Source organism: Vanessa atalanta, chromosome 23 (assembly GCF_905147765.1).
Source record: "Vanessa atalanta chromosome 23, ilVanAtal1.2, whole genome shotgun sequence".
Classification (NCBI taxonomy): domain Eukaryota; kingdom Metazoa; phylum Arthropoda; class Insecta; order Lepidoptera; family Nymphalidae; genus Vanessa; species Vanessa atalanta.
This window is the reverse complement of record NC_061893.1, coordinates 6,573,390-6,598,057: the sequence shown is the minus strand read 5'-3', so window position 1 is coordinate 6,598,057 and position 24,668 is coordinate 6,573,390. Positions and strand designations below refer to the sequence as shown.

Below are 24,668 nucleotides of genomic sequence, written 5' to 3'. Positions count from 1 at the left end.
ATACTGAATTGTTAAAATCAGATTTATTTTCCTTATCTTTATTATGTATCTAAAATACTACAAAATATAGAATTTATTTATTTAATTTAGAATAATAAATAAAAATTATAGAATAAATCAATTGAAATCACAGTTGAGATAGGTTTAGTCACAGCCATAGTATAGGCGTCTTAAGATAGGAGTCTTAATTTATAAAGAAATAGTATAAAATGATTATTAAGAATAAAGTAAAAAAAAATGGAGGAATGGATCATATTCTATTATTAACATTATTTCTTTTAAATTTTAGTTTTGGATTCATAAATGCATTTAATGCATTGCATGAATTCCAATCTTAGATAATATGAATTAACACTTTTTGGTGTAAAAATGTCATTAGGAATAATTACAGCAACTTAGCTATCGTGCCGAGAATGCTGTCCTTGAAAGTTTTAATTCAGTGTCCGGTTCAGCAAAACCAAGTTCATCTTTTGATCAATAATAAAATAATAATGGTAAATCAAGGTGCAGGGTCATTATTGCACTATCCTCTTTGAGTCAAATAGGTAAAAACTAAGTAAATTACAAATTATCAAAGGAATTTCACTGTTAGCATATTAGCATACAGGTTGTCTACTACTATCTTAAGATCCGTATTCTTTGATATCTCTCGTTGGTATTGTTGGAGGCGCCAAAAAGCGTAGTTTTTGCATTCAATATGAAATGATGTTTTCAGGTGCTTTTCCATTTCATACCAGGAGGTTTGGAAGACATTGCAGTAACCACAATGAAAACATCCAGGTCTCATCTAAAAATAACAACAAAATATATTTGGTACCTTGAAGAACAAACCCTTCCTATTATTACAAATTAGCTCTTTGGAAAATTGAAGCTATTACCTCTCTAATAAATTCTTGATCACATTGTGTCAGAACAAGTGCATCGCGCATGGCTCTCTCGTGATTTGGACTGTCATTATGTGACTCAAATTCAGTGTACAAAATGTTTTTATCGCAAATGAAACAGTTCATTGTTACCCGGTCTACAAGGAATGTTATGAAGCAAAAACTAAAGTGATTCAAACAAAACTTGTTATTAATAATAACATCTTTGAATATAAAATTTTTCGCAGCAACTATATTTTTAATGAAATCTTTGGCTGGTATCTTTTCTAGAGTGGTTTCTTTTGTTTTCTTTATTTTTGGACTTGGAGGAGTTTCAATATGTGTTAGAGTTGGAATGGATACTGCATTATTTAAATCTTTACCTATCTCTACCTCTTCTGATTTAGAACTATTTTCTTTTAATGGTTTTTTCAGAATTTCAGGCTTTACAACTACTGGACTAGAAACTAAGGTCTCTTTTTTTTCAGGAACATCCCCTAACTTAAACTGCACAGACTTTTTTCCTTTCTTGAATTGTTTTTTGTGTCTGAGAATGTGTTGGGTTATGGCTTCATGATCAAAATCAAGATTAGTTGAACAAATTTTACAAACTGCTGTTTTTGATTCAAAGTTTATATTAACATCATTACTGTCGACAGAGTCCAGTACGGTCCTATTCTGTTTTTCACTGTCATCATCAACGGGGGTTGAATTTGTCATTTGTTTATTTTGCTCGAATTTTTTATGCATGTCTAGAATAGTTTTATGATGTAGATGTTTAACATGCTCTTTAGCGTTAGAAACATCCATTACCGAATCACGAACCTCTTCTTCAGATTTGTTATCATCTACATATGTAGGTTTTATTTTGGAATTTTTAATAAAATCTGTAGTATTTATGGAATTAGAGTCTAATAGTTCTGAAACCTGATTATTCAATGCAGATGTATCAACTACAGTTTGCTGAACTAAATCATTATCTGGTGCATTTATATCATTGTTTTTAAGCTTTGAATCATGTACATTTGATTTGTCGTTTTCCTGTTTCAATGCTTTATAGCCATCAGAAGCAACTTGGACCATTTGTTTGTGTTGAGGTGAATCAAAATGATTTGTGTCTAAAGTTTGAATCATCAGGTTACAAGTCAAACAATGGATGGAATGATCATCAACCTAAAATTATTATTTTATCATCAATACAATTCTACTAATTAAAGATTGTCAAAAAAAACTTACATTATCAACTGCATTTTTATTAAAACATCTATTGATGATAATAGTTCTATATTATATTGTATTTGTATAAAAGTATGTTTTTAAGCAATGAGCAGTCTCCTCTAAATTTAAGAAGGTTTGGATCTTTGTCTAACATGCTGCTCCAATGCGAGTTTGATACACATGTGGAAGATTTTCATCTGATACATGTAATACAATATTCTGCTTCACCGCTAAGTGCTCAGTGCTCCTTGCCTGGGTTTGAACTCACAATGTTTCGTTTAGTTAATTAGGTCATAATATATTTAACCCTTAAACATATTGGGTAAACGTCACTTACCGTTCTATAAACATTTTTATTTTTATCAAATTTTACTTCTGATTGAATTAAGTTAAGCATATGGGTAGGCAAATTTTTATGTGCATCCTCATCTTCATATTCCATGTTGCAAATAGCACACGAATTATCACCAAGCCCTTGCCATGAAGTATCATCCACATATAGACTGTCAAATGCAACGACAACATTATCAATTCTTTTAAGCCACCCAACATACTTTTTTTTAATGTGAGATGGTTCATCTATGTGCATCTTAACTCTTGCAAATACAGGCAATAATCTATTGCACAATTCACAGAAATATTTAGTTTTTATCTACAAATAAAATAATTATTAAAATTATTAGCTTTTAAATAACAAAACAATATAAGGTATCTATACAGACACAAAGGTTTTATGTTTGTAAAAAGATATAACTTAGTTTTAATCAAAATTGATTTTTTTTACATGAGTTATAATATAAAAGAACTAATATTAAGTTATATAGGAAGATTGATGCAATGTCTATAAATATAAATGTATATTCTTTATTAAATTAATCAAACTTTACAAATTTACATGAATTCAGTTCTTAAACAGATTTTTTTGGCATAAACAAATGTATGTCTACATGGTTGTAGGGCTTTCTATAAGGTTGTCCTGGTAGGTACCACAAATAATTTATTGTAACACTAAACAGTCATACTTAGTATTATTATGGTCTGGTTTGAAGGTCGAATAAGTAATTGTAGTGTCGACTGCAGGCTCAAAGGCCATAATATATAATCTCAAAAGATTAGTGCATGGGTAATATTTGTTACAGTGCCAATGTTAATGCATGCAATGACCACTTGCCATCAGTTGGCCCATTCAGCAGTTAAGATATATAATAAATTAAAAAATATGTAAATCACCAAAAAATTACAGTCATAGTATCAATATTTCAAGTGAGAGTGCTCTCGAGGACTAAGTATGTGCTAAAACATAATGTAAGCAAACACCAATAGATAGAACATAAAAAATGAACCCAATAAATCAAACCTTTACTATGAAATCCTCTTTAAATTCTTCAACATATATGACAGAATGCATTTTTTCCTTATGATCTGCTCCATATATATGTTCTTCGCACTGAACTGAGCTTGTAAAATATGTCTCACAGACCAAACAAAAGAAATCAGAAGAAACACATCCTTTGAGTATAGTATTTTTACTTAAGTTAGGAGCCATTTCTATAAGCATTAATAAATATATTTCTATTGATTATTTACTATTTTACAGTTTGATACTACCTAATGATTTCTAATTATAATGAAATATGCTGAATTAATACATAAAAAAGAAGAATCAAGAATTTCCTTTACTATAAATCAAGTAATTATATCATACATCTGTGTGATTCAATGACTTCTAATTTGATAGTATTTAATGTGAAATGATTCAAAAGTAAAGTTTTTATTTAATTAATTTAGTTTTATTTAATATATTATTTATTACTTGGTGAATGTTTGAAGCGTTTCAATAATTAAATAATACAAGAAGAACTAATGTTTCATACATGAAACACAGAATTTATCTAACCAACATTCCTATAGTATACACTAGGATACTATAGTGTGTTTTTCAAATGTCTTTGCATATTTAATAATTATGCAAATCTTGTAAAAAGACTTCACTAACAGATCATTATCGTGGTATAATAATTTCAGTTAATAAATATTAAATATATACCTGACCGATGACGCTGGGATACAATATTATCAGGTAAGAATTCGTAAACTTAACAACTTTGACATCTAATATTAAATGAATAATAAATCATGATACATTTACTCTAGTTTTCTTCCCAATAATGGTAGTTATATGTTTTATTTGTAATTTGTATCTGTGATTAATCAAATATACATATGAGTTGAGATATGAATTCGGAGTAATTGGAGCTAGGAATCCCCGATCCAGTTGCCAGTTAATTAAATAAAAACTTACAATCTGAGCAATAAGTATATTTATAATTAACACATATTTAGTGATATTTCATAATAGTCTTTAGTGTAATGACGGTTGTATTTTTTATATATATTTTTTTTCTATGGAAAAATAAGGAAAATTTGTTATTAATTACCAAAGCTAAAAAAATTAAAAAAAAATAGTTTTTTCACAAATTCAAAATTATTTATAAGAGCGGTTATTACATCACGGGAATTTTAATCGAGGATAGCAGGTTAAAATCCAAGCAAGGACTATCAATGTTTTTGTATACACAATTTGTGTTTATTATTTGGGCTTGGTTTCTAATAGTTATACACGAACCAATATTTGAACTCTCAAAATATGAAATTTCTTTTCAGTTACTGTATGTACATTTATATATTTTTTGTAAATATTATTCCATGCAATTTTTTTATGTAAATCATTTACTTCAAACTAATAAAAATTAGAGTAGATTTAACTAGTACAAAATATAAAAACAATCCCACTTTTCACACCATCATTAGACTTGCAGCATGAAAATTGTCAGTTACCTTTTTTATTGTCAATTTTTATACTATAGACTTCATCACTCTGAAACTCATAGACGGCATTGCAGCACATCATCTTTTCTATACCATTTCATGGATCGCCATTACAATTAGTATAATTATTGAGGAATTAAAGCCGAGGTTTGGCCTGGCAATAATGAAGTATTAAGTAAATATGCATAATAAGGAAAAAAATTAATAAACAAATAGCCAGTGGAAATTATTTATTTGTTTATGGGTTTAAATCTTATTTGAACTTAATATTATCAATGGTTCAACACATGTACAAATGTATAAAAGTTCAGTTTACACTTATTCTGTAGTTACTCCCATTTCAAGATTTTAACAATATTGTAACTTATATCAAGAATTTTTATTTAAAACTGGAATTTTCTAAACCTATCATTTCATTTCCCCGCAGCAGTTGCGAGTGGGTTTCTTAAAACTAGAATAACTGAGTCCCCACGGAGAAACATTTTTGAAATGAATTTGTCCTTATTTACAGCTTTGCCCTGGAAATAAATGCAATATTATACTTATTAGAACATTATAACTTTTTTACATATTTATAAAAAATATATTTCCAGAAATATTACTTATATTCAGATGTTGTCAAAAGAGAATTAAATTTGGTTTGGCTTTAGTGTTAGGTAACGGGACTTAAGGGAAACAAAATGTCACAAATACTATAGAGTTTGACCCTAAAACTCGCTCCTATTTTTTTTGCTTCACCGATGCCTACTAGATAAATATAGTAATAAAAATGAATATACAACAATCATGATAATATATACCAGCAGTGGCAGTAATGTTAACTTGAAAATGTAATAATAGGTTAGTAAATATTTTACATCAACCTTACAAGGCACTTTGATAGTTCATGAAATAATACATTAATTGAATTGAATAAAATATGTGATACAAAAATTAAATATAAAATATGTTAGATGCAACTTATTACTCGATGGATAACAGGAAATCAGAAAATAATTATGTTTTTTTTCTCAATTATTAAAATTTGAAGGTTACTTTAAATATGATCGATTTAGATATTAATCCGGTTTCTTAAAGATGTACCTTTTTGCCTTTTCCCGTCCTCGGTACTTCGGTCCACATTTCTTTGACATTTTCCAATACCATGTTACAATGCCGGTCGAAAGCTTTAACACGACCCAATAGCTTTTTGTTGTTTCGACAATTTATTAACACTTGTGTATTGTTTTTTACAGACTGTGTGAGTACTGAAAGAGGACCTGTGCTAAATTCTTCTTCTTCTATCTTTGCTAATTCCTCCAAAGTCATCTCCGAGCGTGGCTTGGATGTAGATGCCCTGAAAAACAATCGTTTTACACTAACACGTATAACTTTATAATAATATAAAGAATAGACATGTACTTACATTTTGGTATTTTGCTAAATGTATAATGTGTTTAATAGTTAATAAAACGCTTAATTCAACTACAAACAAAACTACACACGAGATCACAGTTTACCGCTTTTCATTACAGATAAAACATAATTTAAATATTATTTGTCAGTGTTACCTTATCCTTAGATAAAATTAATTATTTGTTATATAAAGAACGTTTCACACTATCAATAAATGTAAGATAAAATAATATCTTAATAATTTATCTTTATCTAATTATTTATTATTGCGTCTACTACTATAGTCTTCAAAATTAAATTAAGCCTGTAACTTTGACCGTCCGTGACATTGGCAAAAAATGTATACGACGAGTTTTTTAATAAAATAATTTCTTTATTGTAACTATGTTGACTACATAAACTTGTGACCAATGTGGATGAAGAGATGAGAAGGGATAATGAAAATTAAATTAAGTTAAACTAAAGTCATACCTTCTGGCTTTAAAAATAGTTATTACAGTTAAATAATTGTTTGAATTAGATTTATTTTAAAATAGTTAATAAATGTCAGTTTAATGTTTCTTTAAGTTCTAACAAGCCTATTTTCCAATTTCGAAGTTGTTTGTCGAATTACAAAGATGTGAAATGTCGTCAAGAATGGTACTTATTTCTTGTTGCCCTTCGGTTTATAAACCACATCAGATTTTATGGTATTAATTATGTTTAAGTGCTCAGTCCTAAAATTCAATATTATGTAATTTGTAAGTAAATAAAAAGAAAAAGTTACCCACAAAAAAATTATGCAGACTAAATAAACAAAACACTGATTTAGCAAATTGCATTTATTCATACGCAAATAAAATATCGCTATGTTCATTTAATAAGCTATAACTAATGAAATCCCTTACTTAAATACATTACCTTTTATATTTCAGCTAGGTAAGAAAAAAAAATTAAATTCTGACAAAATTTGCAGTCTCGGTAAAAAAATTAAATCTAGTTCATTTCAATACATAACACATTCAGTTTAATACAATTCAAAAACTCAAATATTTCTAATAATTAATTTTCTTTGGTTCTACTAACAATAACAATAAATGTACTTTCTGAACTCATTAATCATCACAAAATTATATGACAGAAAATTATCGTGAAAATTATAAAATATAAAAAAATCTAATTTCTATAGTAAGTAGAATTTTAATTATTAACTATTAGTGCAAACATAAAGCCAAATAAATTGATGAAAAAATCTTTGCTGAATATTTCAAAACATATACATTTATTCATTACTTGTCAGATGATGCCCAGTAATGGAGTTTATCAGGGATATCCCTTATATTATCGCCAGATATTTCAAGGTCACGAAAAATTTGAACGAATATTTGCACCAACGTTGGTTTTATAATATTATATAAATGACTATTTATTACTATCTCAACTAGATGCAATGCGACTGAATAATCTTAAATTGTGAATTGCACTCTGTGATATAAATTATTAGCACTTAATTTTGTAATTAATATCAGATATTGAGTACTTCATGATTTTGATGTTTCTTTATAATTAAATTCAGCCCTTTCCTAATGACTTGCCTAGTACGTAGTAGTAGTCGCTAATTTAAGATGAATATAACACGGTCTGTCGATGGTCGGTGCGGTCGAATTACAAAATCAATAAAATTTTGAATACGAACTTAGTATATATCTTTATGAGTTTCACTTAGAAGAGGAAATGATACATTATTTATAATGCATATCTAAAATGAGCAGGCGTCAATATCTGCACAGATACCGGCAAAAATCGGCAAACATACAAAATAACAAATCATTGAAGAGTGTAATCCAAAATTTACTGTTATACGTTTACAATAAATTTCATATTTAAATATCACAACATATAATATGGATGTAATACAACACTATTTACTGCTTTCATCTTTCTCTCATAACACATTATTGCATTTGCGACGAATCAGCACCACATATTTGTACCAAGCTGGCAGTGGGTAAATGGACGTTTAGCGTTCTGTATATTAAAAATTATTGCATTAAAATATTCAAGGTCATTACTGGACTTCTACGATAGAGTGTCGATGAAAATTTCTTAAGTGTGATTGAAATATACATAAAACTTACTATTAAACATGCTAGCGTAAAAAGAAACTAAATTTAAATAATTATTAAATATTGCGTATTAGATTCAATAATTCCCAGCAATGACCTGAATATTTTTGTCTGTAACAATGTAAGCTATATTTATCACACACTATTTCTAGCACCATTTGCGGAATAGTCATTCATCTATTTCATTTTCACAAAAAGATTTATACTTTTTTTTTTTGTATATGACAACAATCACTCATTATTTATCTTTATACAAATGATTAAATATTATCTATAATCTTTATAAAAATACAAATTAATTTATTCTATTTACGATTAAGACACTTTGATCGATTTAACTAATAGTAAAAGGGATTATTTACAAAAGCCTTATATTATGGATTTTTTAGTTCAAAACTTATAATAAAATTTCAGCGTAATCCGTATAATGTTTATAACTAAATTATATACACATACTTACTAAATTAACTGTAGTAAATTAGCTATAATTCAAAATGCCTTTCCATATCAAAATATGAACACTTTAATTCGATAACTTAAATCTTCAACCTTGTGTTTTTTTAATAATATTATATACCATCAATGACAAAATTTTAGCTTTTAATCAAACTCCATAGACAAAAATTGTGTTGGTTGTTATTCGGAATTCAGTTAAGATTTTTATACTGATAGATATACGAGTCTTTACTCTTTATATTTATTTTTAGGTAATTGGAAAAACCGTGATATTATAATTTCACCAGTAGTAGTAGTAGTAGTACTTTTCAAATCTTACTGTGTCCAGTAAAATTTAAAAAGTACTACTACTTATTATTAATTCTTCCCTTTCACTAAATCGCAACTATCATTGCCAATGTCTTACAAAATCACTGTTTTACAATGCTGAAACTTATTACGCATACTATATTTTTGAAAATAACAATGAAATAAAAAGGTTTTAATTATTGACTTAATCAAATGATTTACTTGCAACAGATAATTTTATTTGATGGATTATCTATTTGATTAGTTTTGATTTAACATATAATGGGACTCTCGATAGAAATAAATTTCATATCAATGAAAATTGCTCTGATATTATTTTTTTTACGTTCATAACAAAACATTGTCTATGGTTTTGATAATTGTTAATTTTCCGTGTTACTATTGTATACATATTCTGTATTTAAAACTATGTACACATAAATGAATGGTTCTAACAGTTAATCGACTAGATATTACTTTTTGTATACATACAGCTGCATATTTATCTAGCTACGATAAAGCTTTAATAACATTCCAGAAAATACCGTTTCATATCCTCAACTTTAAGAGAAACGTCATCTAACTATAATCACAATAAAGTCATTACATACACTAATATCTACGGTTTTGTAAAATAACTTATATTTGCTTCAATGAGACGATGTGCTTCAAGTAGATTTCAAAATCTTAATAATTATATTAAATTTATTTTTTCGCTGTAATCTCTTTTCCTAATGATTTTCTATTTTCGAATTTTTGCTGCAAACTAGCAACGTTAGACGGTTTCGCGGACAGCCTCGTTGCGTTCGTCTTTACATTCGAATCAGTCTTTTGTAATATCGTACTCGGTTTTGGTACGATTTTTGGTCGATTCTTATTTAAGCTATCCGCTATTGCCTTAACATTAGAATCAGTTTTCGAATTAGTTCGGTTTAAGGGCGGATTTTTATCAACTTTATTATTAATATTCGATGATGAATTGACGGATTTTAATACTGGTGTTGTTTTAATAGTTTGTTTCTTCTCGACTGAAGGCGCTGGTCTTAAAGGAGGTCGATTATCATTAGGTTTAGCCACCGTTGTCGGTTTTGTTGCTAATTTTGGTGGTTCTATCGATTTATTATTATTAATCACGTCTGGCGCTTTAACGTTCTTTGTATCTGCGACAGCGCAACTTGAAACTAGATCCGGACTATTGGGTATAGTTTTAAGTGTGTTTATATTTTTAGTTACAGATTTTGGCGATTGTGGGACGGCTTTAAATGTCGATGTACTTCTAAGACCCGGCGGAGTCACTTGTCTTGAAAAAGTTGGAATTTTCGAGTTCACTTTTAGAGTTGGAGATGGTGGTTTTTCGATTTCTACCTTAGCATCATTCTGTTTTTGCATATACGTGGGTATATTTACCGCAGAAGGATGCAAATAACCACTGCTGGTGGTTGACGCTGCGCTTGATTTCGCTCCGGAGTTATTGTACACACTCTCTGGCCTATTGTAATCTGTGTTCATGTACGTGCTGTCTCTACTGTTATCGGCATTTTTTTTATTTTCCTTTTCTTTCTTTCTTGATAGCGTTGACGCGGAATATATAGATTCAAAGTTGCGATTTTGAATCTCGTTAACGATTTCTCCGAGTAGACCCATGCTTTCAGTACTTCCTGAGTTAGAAGTAATGGGTTTCGGGACGTTGTATTCTTCAACAGGAGCCGTTATTGTTTTTGGAGGTAAGCTACCAGGTAGAGGTTTATAGTGTTTTTCAGGACTTTCTTCTATAATAGCGTAAATATTATCACCAGACTCTTCGTCAATATGAGCAAGTGGTGCTGCTTTTTCTTCTATGCAATCGACGTAATCCGTAGATTTTATTTCTGTTTGTATTTTCGGATTTTGGTATATTGGATTTTTCTCGTCATTGATTTTAGATTGATTAGGTAATGGCGGAGGGGGAGCTGTTGGCCTTCCAACACAAGACAAAGGCCTCGCTACTCCGGGTGATTGTCTCATAGAGCCAAAACTCTGTATTGCTGGTTTCTGTACTGCAGGCGCTCGCATGCTTTGAGCTCTATTGACGAAAGCTTTCTGGTCGTCGACATCTTCAGAATCAGAAACTACTGGTACAGTGTTAACAGATAGTTCGATATCTTTTTGCAAAATCGGATTAGATATTTGCAAATTCCTCAGAGCAGCCTTATCTACTTTCGCAATCTTTAATTGATTATTTGCATTTTTTGGTAAAGAGTGACTTCTTTCTACGGGTTTACGTTCCTTTTCTTTAGTTTTATCGTTCTTTAGAAATGAAGCAATTCTATTGAGAGAAATACCTTCTTTGACCTTTTTAGGTTCCTCGGGAAGCGGCTTTTGAGGGACATTACCACCAGAGTGCATACTTAAGGGTCGTTTGGGTAAATCTGGTGAAAAACTTGGCACGGTCGGGGCTGCGCGTATAGGTCCCAATGTTTTCGATCCCTGAAGTGGTGAAATTAACTCTTTAGCGGTACAAGTAGATGCTTCCAGAATTGGACTCGATATTACTGGTCTAGAAATTGAATTAGACTGTACTGGAATCTCTTCGGATTTATCAGAGCCTATTAAGGCTTTAATCCTGTTTTGTACAGAACTATTGGTTCTTTTAACAGAGGGACTACTTTTCGGACTAGATTTCGTCGTCGTCGGTACCACAGGTAAAGGTGGAGCTGAACGCAAAACTGGTTTAAGAGCACTCTGACTAAGATTCTGACTGCTACTTCCACTTCTACGCACAGGAGTTATTTTGGCACTTTTCCGTGACATTGTCAACTTTTTTGCTATCTTTATCTGTTTGCGGTTGATTTTTATCGATCGGCGTTAAAGAAAATCCTTTGAAATTACCAAAAAAGTTAACAGACGGATTGATATTACCGGATGGACTACGGTCAGAGTCGCTTCTTAGAAGACTCGAACTCATATCGTCAGGATTAGAGAGAGTATGAACATTGACGGGTTGTTGATTGTTTTGTGTGTTACTTTGGAAATTGGCAGCGAATTTACTTGCGCTTCTCGAAAGACGACGTTGCAAGCTGTTCTTCTTTGGAGATTGGACTCTGTAATTGTAATAATCTCTTTAATATTACTTGTATTGTAACTAACATTATTATTAGATAACATATATAGTATAGCTTCTCCAAACAAATATTTATTTAATACAGTAAAATAAATATATAAGTATGTGCTATATAATACGAGGAAGCTTATTTACCAAAACTGAGATATAATATATATGTCATGATCAAATTATATAGTGTTAATGTTAATGATTTCAGAGAATAATTGAAAGATATGTTAAAAGGTTAGTTGACAGCATGCAAAGCTTAGAAACCCAAAGCCACTCACCAAAATATCCCGACAAAACAGCATCCACTAAACTAATGAAACAAAAACATTGCCAGCACAAAATAATCTGGCAACATTTAATTATGAAATGATTATTAATGAAATGAAAAAAAAAAAACAAAACCAAAGAGTCGACTAAGTTTATTAATATAAAATAACAAAAGTAAAATATTAATATTACTATGTTAATATAGAAAGAAGAAAGTTCTAGAATGATAGGATATTTTCACTAGTAAGTCTGTATAAAGAGAATTTGGTATGTATTGTTGTTTTGTTTTTGTTTTGGATTATAGATCGATTTCCATAGGTATCAGTAATCATTTGTATTTAATAACTTATGTAACCAACAATCGGCAAAGGGTAAATACTGAGTTTTTTTTGCTGGTTCTGTTTTGTAGAATCATTGCGAATCGCTAGTAGTTTGAAAACAAATCAGATAAAATGATAGTTCAAATGAAAGAGCCTACTTGAATATAGTATAGTATATTGTGATTTTGATCGGTTGATGATGATGATACCCCATGATCGTCAATGATCTGTAGTGGAGATGACCAACCGCGCAAGAGATGATACAGTGCAAAGTGTGTGTAGTATGTGTACAAAAACAAGTACGTTCTAGTCTCTTTATACCTATCTTGTATACATACAAATATATCATACCAAATCCACTTTTAAATGTAAACATGCGAAGAATAGTCAAGACTACAAGTTCAGATTAACAGGACAGAGTGATTAATTAGATTGAGCAGTCATTAGAACTTAAGAAAAGTAATATAATTTTATATGAAAGAGTAGGAAAAGAAGAAAGACTAAGGCTCCGACTGCAAACATCTTTCGGACTGGTTTAAAAATCGTATTTGGCCAGGATATATTTGCTGTTTCCGGGGCCACATATATTTACACATAAATCTCTTATTATCGCAAAAATTTCTTATTTATATACAATTAATAGTATCTTTGAGATACGTCTTCTGACAAGCGATTTGCAAGAAAAGGATGAATTATTTTTTAATAATGGCAGCACCTGAATTAAATCTCAACAAATGACACACATCGGTTGCCCACACGTGGGGTGATGCATGCTCATTCTGATCCGATAATTTTGATGTTTATCGTCGGAGCCTTAGTAGCGTAGACCATTAGTATAAATTGCACGACCAATCTACTTCTAATTATTTTACTTCGACTTGGCTAAATGTATAGTTGAGTTTTATAATTAAATTATTGCGTGCGTGTATCGTATAACAAATGTGGTATACTTGAATCTAGGTTCAAAAACTTTATTTTAATTAAATTAAGTCAAAGCCAAGTTAAAGTAAAAAAATACTTAGATTACTATATCTGTCTAAATATATTTCCAGAACTACAAAAGCAAAATACAACTAACAAAACATCACATCAAGCAAACATATAATACAAAATAATCCAACGACACTTTACTATCAAGTACCTCAAAAATACATTTTATTATGCGACTGGTTAAGATTCTTTGAGCATTTAATTTTAAATAATAATTTTAAATATTACTAACAGTATTTAAAACGGGATATTTACCATGTTTTTTATTTTTATTTGTTGGAGCTCGATATTTCGACATTATCTACGAATGTCTTGTTCACGAGACTGACGTTTGCGGGTAGATGTTGACGGCATTAGAAGTGTCCATATCGGACTACCTCCTTTCTCGTACGTTTGCTGCGTAAACACTGATTACCACTACCACTGTCACTTTCACCCTTACTATATGTTTTATTTGCACTCGAAACTCGATCCCATGTTTTAAAAACGAAACTCACCGTATCGATTCGCGAATTTTTTATATTATTATTCACTATATTTAGTAATTTCAATAGGGAAGATGGGTTTCAACTGTCGAAAGTATGGAATCCAGTGTTAAAGTTATGCAGACCCTTGAATAATAATATAAAAAATTCGCGAATCGATACGGTGAGTTTCGTTTTTAAAACATGGGATCGAGTTTCGAGTGCAAATAAAACATATAGTAAGGGTGAAAGTGACAGTGGTAGTGGTAATCAGTGTTTACGCAGCAAACGTACGAGAAAGGAGGTAGTCCGATATGGACACTTCTAATGCCGTCAACATCTACCCGCAAACGTCAGTCTCGTGAACAAGACATTCGTAGATAATGTCGAAATATCGAGCTCCAACAAATAAAAATAAAAAACATGGTAAATATCCCGTTTTAAATACTGTTAGTAATAAAAATAACCATGTTAATTTAAAATTTTAACTATTATGTACATTTTTTTTTAATTTTCATCTTAGAAATACAATCTTAGACTTAAATTCCTATAGCACAAACATATTAGATTTTAAGCAATAAAATATATATTTATATCGTACTCTAATTTTAGGTCACAAAATTTAACAAATTTTAATTTAAGCTATTTGAGTTCCATTTGAGTATTTTCAATGTTTTTTTTGTGATTTTGATAGATCAATTTTAACACCAGTCTGTTGATTGAATTTACTTTGTAAATCTTTAAAGTTAGATTTGCCTAAATCATCATTTCCTTTCATAGTTTTTATTTTGTTATTAGTAGTTGAAGCTAAACCGGCGTTCACAATTACCAAATTATTTTTATTTTTAATCTTACGATTATCATGATTATCAACTTTTGCTTTGTCCGAATTAAACTTAGTGTCTACTGTAATAGTTTTATCGATTGAATTGTTCATTGGTTTTATATCAGCTTTGCTTATATTTTTATTAGTGGTGGATGCTAAACCAGTATTTATAATAACGACATTGTGTTTATTTTTCTTTGCACTATTTGTGTTGTTTAGAGCTAATTTGTTATTTATAGTTTTAACGATGACTTCATCGTTGGCTACTGTTATGTCTTCTTTATTAATTTTTCTATGTATCTTTTTTACAGTTACTCTTTTTGGTTCGTTCTTGTGTATGAAATTAATTATTGAATTTCTCCATGTTGGTTTTTTTTTGTTCAAATCCGTATTACTATTCACGCTTTCGTAATCGTGATCGTCATTACAAACGTTGTCATAAATATTTTCCGTCGCAGTCTCAGAGTTAAGCCCGAATTTATTTTCTTTATCGATATATTTAGATTCATTTTTATATTTACGTTTAAAACTGAGTAGTCTTATAAAAGAGCTAGAGCTAGGAAACCGTTTTAAGTTGAAATTAAAGTTATTTTTTGTTAATTTAGTTGGATTATTGCCATTTTTGCCAACGACACCCTTATTGAATAGGTTCGATACGTACGTCTTTCTTGGTTTCTTCCACCAAGTGAGAACGTTGTGCCTTGAATAGTACATCAGGAACATTATCAGAAGAATTGCCGGTACGATGCAGAGGAATATGACGTACATCGCCACCATGAAGTTTCGTTGAACTGAAAAATGGTAATAATTGATTAACAACAAATACATTTAAGGAATTTGCTATAACATTTTGATATATATTTTGATTCTTACTGCTGGAATCGGTGGCTGGACCGGAATCGATAGAACCTCCTGGTCCTGGTAGAGCGCACAGTGGTGGAGCGAAGCCGGGCTCGCAATGACAATTTCCTAGCGAAAAAAAAACACACTGACGTGTAATACACACATTTTCACTTATCATATAAAATACCTAAATGCTAACATAAGGTATTTTTTTTTTTAAATAAAAAAGGAGGAATACCAATTGTGTCAGTAGGATAGCAGTTTTTACTTTCGTAGTTTCTTTACTGCTCTGAGAAGCACGTCGTTGGTCCTGCACCTGACCTCACTCCGGCCGATACGGATGATTTTCCCATCGGATTATGACCTCAGTAATATAAACGAGTGCTTGAACACTCTCACACATTTGCGCACTGTAACATCTGCGCAGTTAGCTGATAAATGACCATCGAATTCGGTCAATCAGCATCATCATCCTAATTATTAACTTGGATAATAATTTTACCTTATTTATATCAATTATTTTACCTTCCGAGTTACAGACGCCGTGTCCCGAGCAGTTGGAAGGACAAACGGAGTTTTGCTTTTGCGATATGACTTCAACGACTCCCGCTACTGGCACGCACTTTTGATTCAGACACATCTGCAATATAAATCTTAAATTAATACATCAACAATAATCTCATCTATGATCTTAAATTAGTCAGTCTATAGAATAAGGCGAAAAATTTAAATGTTCTTTATTTGAATTGGCTGTGAAAGTTTCTTTGACTACTGTTATATCAAATAAAAACCCGGCCAAGTGCGAGTCGGACTCGCACACGAAGGGTTCCATACCACTAACTATAAAAACCGCAAAAAAAAACCAGCGGCAACATAAAACACCATCTGTAAAAATTACAACAGTCAATCTATCACGGTTCATAAGATAGAGCTTGGTGATAGACGGACAGACAGAAAGCGGAGTCTTAGTAAAATAGGATCCCGTTTTGCCCTTGTATACGGAACCCTAAATCGCACGATAAAATAATAATAATAAAAATATAAAAAATATCAATAAATAATATATAATAGGTTTATAATAGCTTTTCCAGCTCGACGACATATTTATTTGTCATTGCGTGGTAAAAACAATACCAAATAGAACAGAATGAAGGTAAAGATGAGGCTTTTTATAAAAGCACTCTCAACTAAAAAAAACTTGGCAAAATCTTATCTTAGTGTACATTACGAAATATAAAGCAAATTTAAAGGACGTATCTGTGTTATATGATTATTATCAAAAAATCTAATTATTTAATTTATAAATATTAATATACCTCTCTTCTCGTCTCTTACCTTGTCTTCTCCACATTTTGCGCCATCGGGCACCATTCCAGGATCCACTTCCGAAAGACCCAGATCTATCATCGCAGTACGGCATGTCAGTATGGTACCTGGTGAGGAAAAAAACATCTAGTTTATCGAAATATCGTGATATCGAAATACTTTAATTTATAATTAAAATCAAAATATTTTTTTCTTCAAGTATGCTCATAAAAGCTCATTAAATTTAAAACCACCACCGGTTCGGAAAGTAGATTCTACCAAGAAGAACCGGCAAGAAACTCAGTAGTTACTCTTTTCCACAATTTTTTTTATATGAGCTTCAAATTTTTTAGTGTAATCAATCACATACCATTATTGTTTATGAAGACCGCCGAGAGAGACGAGACCGACTCCATACCGAACTCCAATCTCTCGTTGAGATGTTTGCATTGCAACAGACCGCACAGAACGTCTTCTCTTGCGCACCGATAGTATTCGGGCTGGTCGCCTCGCTGGTAGCCGCAATTTCCTTTCCTGTCAACCAAAAATTACTAACTAAAACTACACATCTGGGTGGGGACCTTTGTGTTTTACTTTCAAAATAATTACGATTAATTTTTTTTTCAGGAAATGACTCACTTGTCGCCCTTTACGTTAGAAGTATTGTAACACCGTATGTCCGACATCGCGCCGGTGGAACCCCATAGCAGCCGGCACTGGTCCGTGTGCGTACGACACGAGCCGCGAACGCAGTAAGCCTGAGAAAAAGTTGTATAAAATTCACATGTAAAGGTTTTAAAAATACGATTTTGTTTAGACTTATTTAAATTTAATAAAGATTTCAAACATGTTTTAAAATCATTGTGTAAATAAAAATAACCTCATTATTGGAGCAAGGAGTGGTGTCCATCTTGTACACATCTCTCGGACAGAACTCGGAGTACCCGCTGCAGTATTCGGGCAAATCGCACTCTTTGTCAGCCGATCGACAAACCGTACCCGCAGATTTTGGCCGACACGTCTGTAATCAAAATGATGAGTTAGTTGTTTGCAAAACAATTATGTTCTACATTTTCACTTTCAGCTTCCTGCAATTTCATCAAAAGTTTTACTTGGGAATCTGTCTGAAAATGGTTTATTGTAGATGCGTCCGTGCGATAACAGCAAGTCGCGTTGTCACAGCACGCGGGCGTGCGGGTCCAGTGCGAGCGAGACGGACGCTCACCTGCGGGTCGCAGCACTCGCCCACGGCGCAGGTCGCGTTGGAGCGCAGCACGCGGGCGTGCGGGTCCAGTGCGAGCGAGACGGACGCTCACCTGCGGGTCGCAGCACTCGCCCACGGCGCAGGTCGCGTTGGAGCGCAGCACGCGGGCGTGCGGGTCCAGTGCGAGCGAGACGGACGCTCACCTGCGGGTCGCAGCACTCGCCCACGGCGCAGGTCGCGTTGGAGCGCAGCACGCGGGCGTGCGGGTCCAGTGCGAGCGAGACGGATGCTCACCTGCGGGTCGCAGCACTCGCCCACGGCGCAGGTCGCGTTGGAGCGCAGCACGCGGGCGTGCGGGTCCAGTGCGAGCGAGACGGATGCTCACCTGCGGGTCGCAGCACTCGCCCACGGCGCAGGTCGCGTTGGAGCGCAGCACGCAGGCGTGCGGGTGACAGCAGGCGAGACACGCGGCGCTGCCGTTGAGTCCGCAGTCGCACTGCTCGCCCGGCTCCACGAACCCGTTGCCGCATGTTGGTGAATCGAAGAGACGCTTTGGTTTGTTGCTGCAAAAACATATAATTTAGCATCATCAATACATATTGCTTTAAAAATATAATGATAAAATAAATTATATTAAATAAAGATGTAACGTTAGGAAACTCGATCTGAATCTTTGACTTTTGCGAAACAACCCATTGTAAGACAAATTATAATTCTCACCGTAAACAATAATCCATGCCTCTTTCAAAGGAAAGCGCTAAGGACCGAAGACTGCAGGAAGACCAATGTGTAGGCGTGACAGAAGTACTCGAGGGGCTCATTATACACTTTTCATCGGGACAGCTGCAATCTGTTTCCGTGTCGTGTTCCATACCGAAGTTGTGACCCATTTCGTGAGCGATTGTCGTGGCCACCAGACCTATCACCTCCGAGTGATTGGTGGCAACGCCACCGGAGAACTGGTAGGTACATATGGGACCTTTTAGAGCTTTGCCTACAACTCCGTTTTTAAATTTTTGGCGTCTGAAACATTTTCTCAATTTTGACACTTTCTACTCTATTCATAAAAAACGAAGTCAAGAAACTTAAATACCTTATACAGCTTCTTTACATATTAAGATTATACTTACGTTAATAAATGTGCGTTATCATTCGGTATGGTATACAACAATCTATTTCTTCTGTAGTGTAAAAAGTGTGTGAGGGTCTTATCACCATCTTCTTCTAAGATTATTTCGTCTCGCTCAGTCCATACAACCACACCGACTAGTGCTATAAAAATATTTAAAGGGGCATACACCTAAAAAGAAGTATTTATGTATAAAACAAAAAAATGGTAGTGATGATTTCAAAAGCACAAAAAGGAACTATTCTAGAACAAAAATCATTATAAAAATAGGGACCAACGTGACTACTAAGTGTAATACGATTGGAAGTAGAATATATCACATTTAAAAATATATTTGTATTATGGACAAAGGCTTATTCCTTTTAGTTGCTCAAATTGGTCAGTTTATGGTGTTGACAAGTTTTCATATAAGATGCGAGCCTAGACAAAGTCACATAGCAGTTGTTGATTTATCATAAACAAGATCTGACTTAGTATTGAATAATTTAGACGAAAACGAAAACGAAGAAAATCTGACCTAACCGTCTAGTAGAGTTAAAAATAAAGATTAACAAATTATATTTACCGAATTAATGATATTGGCGACGTCCTTCAACTGCCGATGTATTGTAGTAATGCTCTCGCCATTCGCTCTGAATTCTCTATTATCCGCGACCAAAACCAATTCAACGTATCGTGATAATTTATTTGCGTTGAAAGGTCCACGTAATTCTGTGTCATCGATATTGCGCTTATACTGCGGAGAAACATTTACATCAAAGAGTTCGTACATTGATCATATTGGTCAAACCATAGAAAAATAAACATTCGTAGAATCTATCTTAATTATAGGAAATTCCTCAGAAGTGCATAATTATGGTAACTAATTTTATCAAACGTATCAAAGTCAATTTCATTATTTAACTTTAAAATATGGAAACAAGAAAAAAAAATTGAGGATTTTCACAAATTTGATTTGACTAATTGAATATTTTGATATACTTATATCATTGTATTTTAAAAAACACTCACCCTATGTATTCTACTATTTTCTTTGCTCTTCTCGTTTTGATATTCCTTCATTCGTTCCGGATCGTAATTCGTATTATTGGTGACACCCCCACTGTACCCGCAATGGAAATCGGTTTCGAGATCAGAGTGATCGTAGATGTAGTGCTGTGAATCTATTTCATTTCCTGAAATAAAGAAAAATACCAATATTATATGTAACTTACTTGATAATATTTTGTTTTATTATCTGAGGTCAGAGGAGAATAGACGATGAGCAAATGCCACTTGATGTGATGAGTTTTGAAGACAGGACATTGGCACTACAGGATATAGAAACTACTTCTTATACCGTTAATATAATGATATGTATTGATCTTGTATTTACACTGACTCACTTACGAAACACAGCTATACAATGTATTGATGGTAGAACAATTGACAAGGAGTGGGCCCACCCAGACGAATTTACAAAAACCCTTATGAAATCAAATCAAATCATATACTATTTACAGATCAGTCTTGTAACTCAGAGTGCTGGTACAAAAGCCCGGGCGCCAAATATTGGGAGACGCTTTGCCGATAATGGTCAAAACTGAGACTGACGGTCTCAGTTTAGTGAGGTGATAGATATAAATATATTTTGAACGGAGAGAAATTTACTGCAATATCGTTTGCACCTGGGCGCTTGTTGGGCTTAAGATGAGGATAATGACTATTTATTGTAAACTACATTAACGACAGACCTGTTTTTAGACCTGTTAAATTACTATGGTCTACAGACCGTGAACAATAGCATCATCACCATAAAAATTTCATAAGTAAATCGTTTTGAAAACATATACTTAACCTACCTTGTGGTTCAATATATCTCATTTGTTTTCCATCGTGTATGACGCCTCTAACACCGTGACAGGTCGATACCGCAGCCCAAGATCCCTTCTTGCCCCTTACCGTGCCAGAATACTGGCATATATCAAGTTCCTGGAATCATTTATAAGAAAATTTATTTCGTAAAAAATATTAAATATATATTACTCATACGCTGTGCATAAGTAAATCAAATGGAGTTTCGATGTAACGAAACTGTACATTTATGAATTCCATTAATATCTGGTAATTCCCATATTCTTATTGAAAAATTTGGGCGTTATACTTACTTCTATCTTAGGTTTATGCAGCACCGTCTTTCCATCTTTCTGATAGCTGATTATGTGGTCACCAGATACTAGATCTTGGTTGAGCCGGAGATCCAGGACATGTTCTTCTCCATCTATGTTTACCGTCATCGTCAGCTCTGGGTGATGCATACCCTCCTGGAATTGTTAGAGTTTAATCATAATATATTTCAAGACAAATTTATGGCATTCTTACTAAAACACTATTACTGGTTGTTTATGTTGCCAATAAATAAACCCTTATTACGAAAACAATATAAGCGTTCAAAATATAAATCTTAAAAAAGATGCACATAATATATACAATTCAAGGATGATGATTGGAATTTATTTATATGCCCAAATCTCTAGAGTTAATCTTCTCTAGTAGTTTTTTAATTTAACTGCTGGCACATAAATTGTCTATCTTCGCATATTTCCAGGAGTTACCTCAAAAAAAACTTCCATATTCAATTCAAATTTCGAATTGTCTTTTCATGTAGATTTATTTCATTATTATCAAATAGAAGTTACAAAACCTTTTTCCTCATTACAATCGCAAGAAATAGGAAACTGTCTCACTAGACTTGCTGACGATAATTACTCATGTAATAAAGAGAATGTTACTGCGTAACGTCAGTAAAGCTTGTAATTACATCGATTGCCTTCTTTTCATTTCCTTTAGACGCTGTTACATATTAAAACTCTTAAATACTATCTGTTTCTTACATGTCCATGAAAAATTCTGAAAATTTACTTGATATATCAGCGAAATTTAACGAAAAAGATAAGCAACATTTGTTTGCCAAAAGTCATTTTACAATTAGTGAGATTATAGAATTGCATAACTTTGGAACGAGACGATCGTCTATAAGAACTTAAGTAATCATCAGAATCAATCGAAAGACCGTTTCTTTTACTAGTTCTTCTCACATCCGAGAGTTTTCTTTTCCGTTTCGGAGATTGCTTTTACTTTTAGTATAATTTAGTGATTCAATTAAATCTTATATCAAGTACAACTTTATTAATCATCGATATTTTTATGCACGAGATGATTTATTATAGAAATGGCTATGCTTGTCGGATTTGAACCCGCAATCTTCGTTTAAGATTTATGTGTTTTAACCACAAGTTCATCTCGGTCCTATAAATAACTCAGTTAGAATTTCTTCTTATATGATTGGAATGTCATCAGATATGTTGTTAGATGCGCTCAACCGATAGAACTGGTTGATCAGAACCATTTTTGGAAACCTGGTAAGATTATTGACGCTGAGCGAACTTTATAAAAGGAGTTGATTGGTCTATTTTATGCGTTGCTGTTGGTATATTATTATCTATTTTATGATACTGATACGTGATTGGTGTATTTAATGGAATTCCGTAAGTCTTTTGTTTTGACTTGCATTTCAAATTCTTGCAATAATTAAAGCCTATATATAACAGTATTATTATTGGTAAATCCTAAGGATATCCCAATAATATAAAAAAAGGAAGTTGAGAAGATTAAACGTCATATTGTTTCAAATATCGATACAAAATTATGATTCAATTTAGTCATTTCGTAAATACGCTCACTCGGCTTTCGACTTTACATACAGATGCATTTGTAAAAAATATCATTGTTCCTTTAAAGGGATGGTATAAAATAAAGCACCCATTGTGTTCTTCGTGTTTTTTTACTTTCTTTTATTTATTTCTTTGCTGCCTTTCTCATATATATATTTGATTAAGGAGAACCAGGACAATCGCTGCAGCTGTGCTTTCAAACTTGGAACTACTGATTCATTCATGCTCCACTTCGCGATTCGGTTTAATAATATTTCTAATTGACTTTGAATATATCCCTATTCTACTTGATGGTAAGTGGTCAGCACTGCTAATGGACATTGGTAATTTAGGAAATATTTAACATTCCTCATATCACCAATGCAACATCAACCTTATAAACGAAGGTGTTATGTTATTACACTGGCTTACTCACCCATCAAACCGGTATATTAGTTATAATATATGTATTGCTGTTTGGTGGTAGAATATTTGACGAGTGGATCCTCCCTACCTAGATGAGCTTGCACAAAGCCTTACCACCAAGTAATACAAGTAAGTACTGAAAATTAAAGCTGACTCGAGAAGAACTGGCAAGAATATTTCAAAAGTAACTTTTTTACTACACGAATTAAATAAATAAATAATTAAATAATCCTTATTGCACATCAATAAAATATAAGCATAGAAACTCAGCGTAGACGATGTACCAGATGCTTTATCATTGCCAGCGATCTTTTCCAAGTAACCATAAATTTGTTAAGAAAAAAAAATCAGAATGGTAGATTAAAAGGTGTACCTGACATACGTATATAAATACTACAATTAAATAAGAACATTTTATATTTTTAGATATCCTGATTTTCATAATCTAGATAATAGTTTTTTTTTATCGCGAAATCAACCTTGTCTATTATTAATTTTAATTTAAACTTTAAACGTAGGTAAGTTTATCTTTTTTTTTAATTATTACAAAATACTTTAAGCTCGCCGCTATAACTACAAATAACGATAGCAAATAAAACAAGACTTGTTCAGCTTTTTTTATACAAGCTTTTAAGTAACTTGCAATGCTTGTTTGTGTGAGTCAAATCATGCAAGCTAAATTCTATGTTTACTTTGTCGATGCGACATTATGTCTCTCTCTCTTGACATAAATCGAAATCAAAATATACTTTAATCAAGTAGACTTTTACAAGCACTTTTGATTCGTCATTTAACAAACTATATTAAGTAGGTAAAGCTACCACCGCCTCGGAATGTAGATTCTACCGAGAACTCAGTACTTACTCTTTTTCAACATCTAAAAATATAGTCATGTTAGTTAAATACAATAAATAAAATTATATATTTATGTTATATATCCATATATGTTTTTCTCTG

General features: G+C 32.3%; 3 protein-coding genes across 3 annotated transcripts in view; all 3 read right to left on the bottom strand.

Annotated features, from left to right (window-relative positions):
* Positions 1-96: 96 nt before the first annotated feature.
* Positions 97-4,275, bottom strand: LOC125073064. Its single transcript, XM_047683748.1, has 5 exons — positions 4,129-4,275; positions 3,439-3,629; positions 2,419-2,733; positions 879-2,036; positions 97-787 (listed from the first exon to the last, which is right to left on the bottom strand). The coding sequence occupies exons 2-5, from the start codon at positions 3,625-3,627 to the stop codon at positions 572-574; spliced, it is 1,878 nt and encodes a 625-aa protein (XP_047539704.1). The 5' UTR covers positions 3,628-3,629; positions 4,129-4,275; the 3' UTR covers positions 97-571.
* An 850-nt stretch (positions 4,276-5,125) lies between these two features.
* On the bottom strand, positions 5,126-6,433 carry LOC125073115 (probable small nuclear ribonucleoprotein Sm D2). The gene is made up of 3 exons (XM_047683818.1): positions 6,316-6,433; positions 5,994-6,246; positions 5,126-5,428 (listed from the first exon to the last, which is right to left on the bottom strand). Coding segments are annotated over exons 1-3 (360 nt in total). The 5' UTR covers positions 6,318-6,433; the 3' UTR covers positions 5,126-5,323.
* A 678-nt stretch (positions 6,434-7,111) lies between these two features.
* Positions 7,112-24,668, bottom strand: part of LOC125073236 (disintegrin and metalloproteinase domain-containing protein 22) — an 82,541-nt gene continuing 64,984 nt past the window's right edge. Inside the window, 16 exon segments of the mRNA XM_047683984.1 lie at positions 7,112-11,935; positions 11,937-12,234; positions 15,774-15,903; positions 15,986-16,081; positions 16,481-16,595; positions 17,291-17,388; positions 17,631-17,794; positions 17,900-18,018; positions 18,141-18,281; positions 18,850-19,027; positions 19,185-19,487; positions 19,595-19,764; positions 20,159-20,329; positions 20,605-20,768; positions 21,435-21,564; positions 21,741-21,896. Coding sequence (XP_047539940.1) covers positions 9,860-11,935; positions 11,937-12,234; positions 15,774-15,903; positions 15,986-16,081; positions 16,481-16,595; positions 17,291-17,388; positions 17,631-17,794; positions 17,900-18,018; positions 18,141-18,281; positions 18,850-19,027; positions 19,185-19,487; positions 19,595-19,764; positions 20,159-20,329; positions 20,605-20,768; positions 21,435-21,564; positions 21,741-21,896 — 4,509 coding nt within the window. The 3' untranslated portion in view covers positions 7,112-9,859.